At 40.1% G+C, this 10,186-nt stretch overlaps 1 protein-coding gene across 3 annotated transcripts in view; it reads left to right on the top strand.

The window, feature by feature from the left end:
- Positions 1-9,411, top strand: part of LOC109958226 (serine/arginine-rich splicing factor 11) — an 11,750-nt gene extending 2,339 nt beyond the window's left edge. Inside the window, exons 2-12 of one of the 3 annotated variants that reach the window (XM_020596728.1) lie at positions 281-414; positions 4,329-4,438; positions 5,254-5,343; positions 5,440-5,486; positions 5,577-5,710; positions 6,653-6,734; positions 6,854-6,967; positions 7,443-7,526; positions 8,198-8,269; positions 8,368-8,545; positions 8,710-9,411. In XM_020596728.1, the coding sequence (XP_020452384.1) occupies positions 281-414; positions 4,329-4,438; positions 5,254-5,343; positions 5,440-5,486; positions 5,577-5,710; positions 6,653-6,734; positions 6,854-6,967; positions 7,443-7,526; positions 8,198-8,269; positions 8,368-8,545; positions 8,710-8,916 (1,252 nt within the window). In that variant the 3' untranslated portion in view covers positions 8,917-9,411. Of the gene's footprint in view, positions 1-280; positions 415-4,328; positions 4,439-5,253; positions 5,344-5,439; positions 5,487-5,576; positions 5,711-6,652; positions 6,735-6,853; positions 6,968-7,436; positions 7,527-8,197; positions 8,270-8,367; positions 8,546-8,709 lie in introns of all 3 variants that reach the window. The other 2 variants (XM_020596727.1, XM_020596729.1) reach the window with 2 other exon arrangements.
- The last annotated feature ends 775 nt before the right edge of the window (positions 9,412-10,186 follow it).

The following is a 10,186-nucleotide window of genomic DNA, read 5'->3' as shown; positions in this document are numbered from 1 at the left end:
TTTTTTTTTTTTTTTTTAGTTTGAAAAAGGTTTTAATTTTTCCAGAATTCAAAGCACAAGTCCTGCTTTAGATAGTCAAGAGCTCAACTGCTTTGTGCAACAGATGGAGTTAGATGTCTATCAAAAGTCTGACTCTTGGTTAGATTTAAGCCATAGTCAGAGTCTATCTTTGTGAAACTGGCCCCAGGTGTCCCTGGGGACACAAACTCACCGCTTGAAAAAGACATGTTGGGTCTCCTTGTTTGTATTTTTTGCACAGCATATCTGTATTTTCTTTCAGTGACTCTCCCTTGCCTGTGACTTCACGTGTCTGTTTTGTAAAGTTCCTTGAGGCCGAGTCAGTTGGAGTTTCACAACACCTGACAAACACCGTCTTCGTGGACAGAGCCTTGATTGTGGTCCCTTTTGCTGAAGGTGGGTGTCTGTTTTATTCTCGTGTCACTCACATGGCTGTCTGTGAACGCACATCACAGTGAGTAGGAGTAGGTTCATTTAATGTAATTGCAAACACTATCTGAGCCATTGTGAGTTTTTCTGACCAAGCGAAATTAGCTAAGCTTGGCAGTTCTTGGTATGTAAACGGGAAATGTACATTTGTGTCCATGTCTTACAATCTAGCTGTAAACTTCTCTCTCTGTTATTTGTGTTGTGGTTTTCATAGTGCACAAGTCATTTGCAGAGAGCCCCTTCCTTGCTGGCTGAAAGTGGTCCTCCAGGAGATTAGAAAAAATAATGGCACCAGGCTCGCAAGCCCCCTTCTCTCTCTTGTTCTTCAGTAAAACATTAACTCTTTATTTTTTCTCTCTGTTCAAGGCATCTTTTCTTAAAACAATTAGCCACACAACTCTTAAGCAAATGAGGGGGTGGGGAGAGGGAGCAGGGCAATCTCAGTTCCTCACATTTGAAGTATTTTAATATTTGTCAAATAAATGTTTGCACCAAACTAGGGATGCCCCGAGCACATCTGTATCAAGGCAGATAGGAAATTTTAAGTAATTTGTATCAACCCTCAAACTGGGAACCGTTTCTGATCCTCAGTTTATATTTATACTTTTTGCACTCTGGATAGGCCAGTTGTCAAAAGTGTACCATTGTGCTTCAACTAGTAAATGCCAGTTTGAATTTATAATATCCACATTAACAGCATGTATCACAGACAAAAGCCACTCCCTGTATAATTGGTTATTCTAGCATACATGTAAGGTGATTTGCTGTTGCAGCAGACCCACGCTCACACTCCTCTGTCCATTGATATTTAACAACACTGTAGGAAACCAGTAAAGACTGTGCAGATACACAGGTGTTGTCAGTTACTGGCTGATTAGATCTATTTTTAGGTTCAAGTTGGGCACAGCTATGGTGGAAGTTTGCTGCGGTCACCAACCCCTAGGTGTAAATTGTCCCAACCTAACAGGTGCAACGAAACCTAGCAGTGGAATAAGGCATAGGTAAATCAAGCCCATACAGTCCTGAGAATAGGTCTGATCAGCCAAACAATTGAAAACAACTGAGGGTTAACATCTGTACTGATTGTTTAAATGTAACCAAGTACACATGGTGCAACTGGATTACAGAGGAAAATATAAATAATGGATCAAGACTTGGTATTGGCAGATTCATAGTATTAAATGACTGAAATTGGGAACAAAGATGGTCGGGACATCCCTGCATCAAGAATAAAGCATGCAATATAGGTTAAGTAATCAGCTGTGCATGCTAGACTAGATTTTGAAGGTGTGTGCCAGCATCTTCAGTTATTTTCAGCAGATGTTGTGGACATTAACATTTAATGTGGTTATTAATAAGCACAGATAATGCCTTTGGCTTTTATTTGCTTCATGTGCCAAAGCCTTGTTTTTATACTGTGCATTTGTATTCCCAAATTTTCACAAACACAAACTAAATAGTATACAGTCAGTACAGAAAGTATTCACACCCTTTCAAGTTTTCCACATTGTTGTCTTTCAGACTCCTCTCAAAATAGATTCAGTTCAATTTTTTACTCTTCAGTCGACACACAATACTCCACAGTGATGAAGTTAAAACAGGTTTTTGGAGTGTTTCTTAAATTTATTAAAAATAAAAGACTGAACTATCCCATTTCTATAAGCATTCACACTATTTGTTTTGATACTTGCAGTTGTGCTCTGGCGCATCCTACATCTGTCAATAGACCTTGAGAAGTTTCTACAGGTTGATTAGACTGTGCCTAATTTAATGTACTGGATATATTTAGGAAAGGCACATACCTGTCTCAGCCAAATCGAGTAGTCGTGGACAAAGGGCCTTGGTCAGACAGGCAACCAAGAACCCAGGGATCACTATGAATGAGATCCAGAGTTCTTTTGGAGATGTGAGAACTGTACAGAAGGACAACCATCAGAGCAGCACATCACCAATCAGGCCTGTATGGTAGAGTGGCCAGACAAAGGCCATTCCTCATTAAAAGGCACATGACAGTTTGCCAGAACGCATCTGAATGACTCTCAGACCATGAAAAACAAAATCTGCCGGTCTGAAGAAACAGAGTTTGAACTATTTGGCCACAGTTCCCAACTGCATGTGTGGAGAAAACCAGGCATTGAGCATCACCTTATTAATACCATCCTTACAGTCAAACACAGCGGTGGCAGCGTCATGTTCTGGGAATGTTTTTCTGCATCTGGGACTGGGAGACTAGTCAAAATATAGGGAAGGATGGATGCAAAAAAAAGGGGGGGCAATCCTGCATGAAGCCCTTTTCAGGACTACTCTGAAAGTCCTGGAGGGGTGAAGTCATTGGACCTGAACCCAATAGAACATCTGTGGAGAGACCTGGAAATGGCTGTGTAGCAACAATCCCCATCCAACCTGGCTGACCTTGAACAATTCTGCCAAAAAAAATTCCAAAAGAAAGGTGCCGGGCTTGCAGCTTCATTCTCAAGAGGCTGTCAGAGGTGCTTTAACTAAGTACTAAGTAAATATTTATATTTAGATATTTATTATTTTTACCAAATTGACAAAACACTCCATAAACCTGTTTTTTTTCCGCTTTATGTTTGTGGAGTTTTATATTTAGAATGACGGGTGAAAAAATCGATTTTAAGATGAGTCAGAAACGACACAAAATGTGGATAACTTGAAAGGATATGAAAACTTACTGCTTCTGCTTGATGTTGCAGTAAGATGCTTTTTTTTTTTTATTGACCCTCTCCACACATGACTCTGAAAGAGATGAATGAATCTCACATTTAACAGTGGTGTTTCTTTTGTTGTTGTGTTTTACAGTTCTTTTTCCTGGTTCAGCCAGCCCTATATACCAGGCCCTGCTGAAAATGCCACCAACAGTTTTGTCTTCTGCAGCCTTATCCTGTTTCTCAAGTGTCCTTTCTGTTGTGTGTGCGCGCATGTCTCTCTCTCTCTCCCCCTCTCCCCTTTTAAAATGTAAAAAATGTCAGATTTAAAAATAGCCTGTTTCCAGATTGCACAACCATGGATGATCATCTCCATAAGATGTTCCTTGTTATTTTACTATTTGGTTTTTCTTCAGCTTTGGGCACATTTTTCATGATTTTATCATGGCTTTTGCTGGCAGTAGCCCATAACTGTTTAGTGCAGATTATCTTGGACACAGTTTATTTTTGTGAGATGCTATTGGCTAAAATCTGTCAGTACTGTAGCCTTTTGGCAGCACTTAATCTGGTTGCCAACTAGGTTTTTTTTGTTTGTTTGTTTCTTTGTTAGTTTTTTTTTTTTTTTTTTTTTTGGGGGTTTTTTTTTTTTTTTTTTTTGGTCTCTGCAAAGTAACCACAAACAAAAGCCCAGAAAAGGTAAAATAACTGAACCTTTTCTGTTTTTCTATTGGTGATGGTAAGTGATGTTAATGTACCCTTGTCTACACTCAAATTATGAACTTTGTTTTCTGTATCTCAATGTTTTTGTGTGCTTTATAGCGAAGCAGCCGGCGTGAGTCGCTTGCTCATAAAACATCTAATGAAAGTTGAGAGCACATCCCACGGGACACCTGGCTGTGCTTGCTTACGTTTGGTTCATGACTTAAAAAACAAGTACAGGTGATAAAATCTTGGCAGTGTTGACCACAGTGTGTATTGTGACTTTTAAACTCATAGCTGTTAATCCTACAATCAAACTTTGGCAAAAAAAAAAAAAAAAAGAAAAAAGAAAAAAGTCAGGGATCAAGATTTACAGACAAGACAAAAGTGGATTTTTACAATTTTCTTCACTTTTCACTACGGAGTAGTTAGAATGAGGTGGCTTGTCTGCAAGTCTTGTCTGAGTGTTTATCGGTGTTTGCTTAGTGCATGCTCTGAGATTATATTTTTCTCCAGGAGTCATTCCTGATGAGTCTAAAGCTATGTCGCTGCTGGCTCCAGCCAATGCCGTGGCAGGAATGATGCCTGGTGGAGGCCTTCTCCCAACACCCAACCCTCTAGCATCAGTGAGTTCTTACATTATGTTTGCCTCTAAAGCTTTGTTTATGATCGTAAAGCTTTTTATTTTGTTTTTTTTTTTACACTTTACTGCTGTTTTCCTACTTTCCAGGCAGGCATTCATTTCAGTAACCTGTGAAATTAACCAGCACATTAAACATGCATTAGATACGTTAATCAACACACATATATTCCATCACTTTTATTTGTGAAAGTTAGCAGTGTGGCGAGATGATGTATTTACATGCACGAGCCTGTAACTTTCACATGGGGTGACTGTGGATCCTTTAACTGGACCATCTGTGGTTTGATCCCCGGCTTTTCCGATCCACATGTCGAATGGTCCTTGAGCAGGACGTTGAACCCCTAGTTTCTTCTGGTGATATAATCAGTGTGTGAATGTTTAGAAAAGTGCTATATATATTTAAGACCATTTACTTGATGGTGTGTTCAGTGACACTTCAACATTGGAATTTGCATCTACTTGCACTGATGTAAAAACTACAGCCTATAGTGATATGTTGGGCTATTTAAGATGCACATAAGACGAGTTTGGAAACCAGTGAAGCACCTTCTCGGCTGCTGAGTGAAATAATCTAAGAAACTACAATCATACTTGAGAAGTGCAATTGCATACTCTTTCTACAAAAAAGTAATAGAAGATGCACTTTTGTCAGATGGTACTGGTGATTTTCCTGCAAACAAACTGCAACATAACATCCAGAAGGTTTCTTTTTTAAATGTAATCCTCATAAATAACCTGCAAGTGTGTGGTTGTTCAAGCTCTGCTGTGTCTATTAACTGTATGTGCCTTATATTTCAGATGGGAGGGACACCATTCGGAGGCCTTGGAGCTCCTAACATGGAGCAGATGGCTGCCATGGGACTTTCAGGAGCTAACATGAGCCCCCAGGCAAGCTTGCAATCAGTCACATTCATAGTCACTGCATATTCAGTCGGAGTCAGTCTGATTTAACATCCCACTTGTCTTTCTCTCGCTTGCTCTCAGGCTCTTTCTGCAGACTTCCTGAAGCTCATGCAGTCCATAGACCCTAAGTAAGAAACCTTTTGTTTCTTCCATAGTGTGCAGTTCAATGAACCTAAATATATTTTGAGAAGAGTCTAAATAACTGATGGTATTTGCAGATTGAATCCATTAGCGGCCGGACTGAATTTGAATCCAGGACTGAAAACTGATGCCTCCAATAAGGAAATTGAGGAGGCCATGAAGAGAGTCAGAGAGGCACAGTCTCTCATTTCTGCAGCCATTGAACCAGGAAGTGAGTAATCTGTTTCTTAATGTTCCCTTCACAGAAAGCTTTAGGGGTTTCAGCGCTTTAATGTACATTATGTGTGGAAATGCTAATATCCTGTTTAAGCAGTGAGCAGGAATTTAGTTCAGTAGAATGTGTGTTCAGTCATGTAAGCAGTAAGACTCTGCTACCTGGTCAGGGTTCCCACGCATCATGAACAATTTTTTTAAGCCAGTTTTCCAATTATGGAAATTCAGATAAATTGTACAAGTCTTTAAAAAAAAAAAAAAAAAGCCATCCTGGAAAATTAGTTTTAACATTTTTACATTTCTCTTTTGCTTAGAGCAAACCGTCACATTTCAGTATGAGCTATGAAATCTATCTTCTCTAGACACTTCCCAAGGATATCGTTATCCATAACGTCCATTGCCAATAAACCAAAAAAAAAACAAACTATCCATTCAGAAATTATAGGGGGGGAAAGTCAAAACTCTTCTTGAATGTTGCTGTTTTTATTATTGCTTACTTTGTTGTTAGTCAAATCAGATTGCTTTTTTAAAAAAAAAATTATTTTTAATTACGCTAGCAGCTAGAGGGTTTTTTTTTCCCCATCCTAACCTGTGATGTAAGAGACAAGAAAAACAGCAGAAAGTAAAGCTCATACATTTATTGTAGGATATTAAGTCATACGGTGAGGGACTGAACATGTGTGCGTTTGTCAAAGTGCCACAGTCGTCAATGATAAATTGGTCATAAAGCACCTTAAAGACTAGTTACTGTACACAGATGAAGTGTCATCATAGATTAATACATATAATTTGACTTGCACACAGCAACTTGTTGGTCTAGGATGTGATCTCCATTTGACATCACAGCCTTGTGTCATTGAAAATGTTCTGGAAACTTGTTTCTTGAAAAGACTAGGAACCCTGCTAGTGGATATGTAACTTTACATCACTGGTTTTGCAGGTAAGAAGGATGACAAGCGCAAACATTCCCGCTCCCGTTCGCGGTCACGGCGCAGACGGTCCAGATCTCGCTCAAGACATAGGTAAAGACATCTGCATAGCGAATTCTGCCACTGCACTATTAACATCAAGTGTGAAAACAGTTATGAGCTCTGAACATTAACAAAACAAAACAAAAAAATCTTTATCCTAATTTTGGCAGAAGTTCAAAGAGCAGGTCTCGGCGAAGGTCCCATTCGAGGAGTCGGAGGAGGTCCAAGAGCCCGCGGAGGAGGAGGTCCCACTCCCGGGATAGAAGCCGCCGCAGTAGATCTAGGTCAGTACCTTTTAGTATTATCTTCAGTACAAAGCTAGTGGCTTTTTCTCTTTAAGAGGAACTTGCTGCTTGCACAAGTTGTGACTGTTGCATGACAGTTGAGCATAGTTTTTAATGCTGTCTTTTCTAAATACTCATTGTGCTAAATCATTCAGCTGTAAGAGCTGTCAGTACATCTACTACTATTGGCTAAGAAAATTTAATTTTGTTTATTTATGATCCCCAGCCCCTCTCTGCGTTGCTGCATGGTTGCATGAGGTCTGGGCAGAGCTCCCCACACTAAAGAAATAAATTACGGTTATTAAAAGCATTCACAATAATTATTCTGGTGCCAGTTGAGGCTAAGTTGCTGTTAGAAAAATTAAGTTGGCACTTAAAATATGCACCAATTTTTCTCTTCACAATTTTAACATTATCTGTTCATGCTGCTGTTTTCCTGTGTTGTTGACCATGCCCATCTCTTGGCCAGGGACAGGAGAAAGGAGGAAAAGTCTAAGAAAAAGTCCAAGACACCTCCCAAGAGCTACAGCAGCGCGAGGAGGTCTCGCAGCATCAGTCGGTGAGTGGTTCAAGCACAATGTTACGCCATGTCTACACCACAAGCGTTTCAGCTGTTTTTTTTTAAATGTACATCTCATGCATATCATATCATGCTGATGTGCCCCTATTTTAATTAGTCCAGCTGTCTACACTGCCTGCATATCACTCACACGTTACGTGCGTAGCTGCAACCTTAAGCCTACCTTTAGCTTCAAGTCTTATTTTTTCTGAGCTCCACACATAAACCGCTCTGCCACCAAATCCACCAAACAGTGATGACTCAGTAATTCAACCAAAAATCTATCAAATAAGAGAAATGTATCAAGAAAAACAGTTAACACATCTGTCACATCAGTCCTACTGAACATGCACTTTGTTTGTATAGCCAGTAATTCCCTCACTGCCTGTTATCTGTTGGAGATTTAAATCGTAAATTTCCCCTTTTCAGTGCTTCTCTGGCTCCTCTTTGTACAATAAACACTTCCAATGTGCGATTGAACACGAGCCTGGATACTACGCTGAAATACACGCTGTTCATATCAGGCACACCTTTCCAATTTATCAGTGCAAACTGCAGCAGTCCATAGTTTACGGTCAATACTGGAACCAAATGTAAACGTGCCGTTTAACAGGGCTTTTTTTTTTTTTTTTTCGTTTTGGGTTACCTAATTTACATTCAATGGGTGTTAGGAGGCACAGGCGAAGTCGCAGTGCATCTCGGTCCCCACGGAGGAGGCTGTCCAGGTCTCCTTCACCCAGACGGTCAGTTGTCATGCGCAATGCTTCCTCTTTTCTTCACACACACAGTCTTGAGCACAGCAATGAAAAATAATGATGTGGTGTATTTGTAATATATGCAGCCACAAGAAAGAGAAGAAGAAGGACAAGGATCGCGAGAAGGACCGTGAGCGAGACAGAAGGGACGACAGGGACCGGAGCAGGGATGAACGAGAACGCTCCAGCAGTAAGAAGAAGAAGAGCAAAGACAAAGAGCGAGATCGCGACCGCAAGTCTGATAGTGAAAAAGGAGATGTCAAGGTATGTACAGAACATGGCATTTAATATTGGCATCCAGTTGAATGTCTTTAAACTGTAGCAGGTGGCTGCGGTTCCTGTTTTTGCTGAAATATACATTTAGTTACGTCTCATGAATCAACTAATCCCAGAATTCCCTTTTCACTTTAACAAATGCCGTGACACAGGTGACCCGGGATTACGATGAAGAGGAGCAAGGTTATGACAGTGAAAAGGAAGGCGAGGAGGATGATGATGAGAGGAAAAGCGACTCTGACTCTGCATCATCCCCCAAAGGCCAGGAGGAGATGGAGAGATCAGAAGGCCAAATGCTCAAAAAGTCCAAACTGAATGGAGATGATCACCATCAGGAGGACATGGAGATGAGTGACTAAGAACAAACCAGACCGTTACCTTTCCACTGTCTTTTTATATTTTTAATGTAGGCCATGTCTGTGCCTGATCAAAGTTAAAAAAAAAAAAAAAAGTCTTAACTGTAGAAGCATTGGGGAAGGGTGTAGAAGGAAACCAGTCAAGTCACTTCTGTAAAGCAAAAACGAGACTAAAACATGAAAAACATGACATAGTTTTAAATTGTCAGTGCTGTACTTGTTTAAAGATCCTGTTTTTGTTACCTTTGTGTTCCTACTTCGTCTTCCTGACAATAGAATACACAGCACACTTGAGTGCTGTGAATGTTTAACGAGTCAGGGTCGAGTTCTTTCCTCTCACGCACCGTTCAATACTTTTTGCTTCAACTGTAGTTGACTCGGCCGACTTTCATATTTACAACTGTCATTAGTGTACACTGTAGATTGAAATGTGTTGTTACAGTACTTTGTCTGCAGTAGGTTTTCCAAAGGAAACCAATAAAACTTGGTAACACTGTCGACTTGTTCCTTCTCTGAAAGAAAAGGTGGACATAAATGATGTATTCCACAGTTAATCATGCCAGGCCACCTGGCAGCTGCGCTTGTGAAATGAATTGTACATTGAATTCAGAAAACATTCAGAAAGACTAAACATTAGGAAAATAAAACCTCATGATTTAAAAACATTGTGCAATTGAGGGGGGAAAAAAAAGCTGCTGTGTGAGAACAGAACACATTATGGAAAGATTTGTAAAACTGCACTTTACACCAATGTTACCTATTTTCTACCAACTTGTAAATTGGGCTCTTCCTGTGAAAGGTCACTTTTGGCTTTTCCTATTTAGGGGTCGCCACAGCGAATCATCACACTGACGATTCGCAGGTTGACATTTGGCACGCGTTTTATGCCGGATGCCCGTCCTGACGTAACCTGGATTCGAACCCGGGCTGCAGCAGCGGGAGCACTGCGCCTTAACCACTAGCCTACCAGGGAAGGCAAACTGGGCTCATCCTGTAATGTTTTGATAACCTGAGTGACGTCATATACTCAGTTAACTGTGCAAATAGCTTTAGTTAAAGAAGCCAATTAAGAGAAATTTTCATATAATTTTCTAGAACTAAACACTCACAGGTAACTTGGAAATTCTGCAACTATCATATTGGAAACTAAGTTACAAGGCTTCTTTCCACACAAGTTATGGCTGTGACATAACACTCGGACAGTCCAAATTCGAATGTGGAATTTTTATTTTAGTACATTTTATAAGAAAATAGTATTGTAGAGACAGCACAG

The sequence above is a fragment of the Monopterus albus genome, unplaced genomic scaffold (assembly GCF_001952655.1).
Source record: "Monopterus albus unplaced genomic scaffold, M_albus_1.0 scaffold31.1, whole genome shotgun sequence".
NCBI classification, from domain to species: domain Eukaryota; kingdom Metazoa; phylum Chordata; class Actinopteri; order Synbranchiformes; family Synbranchidae; genus Monopterus; species Monopterus albus.
This window is presented reverse-complemented; position numbering and strand designations above follow the sequence as displayed.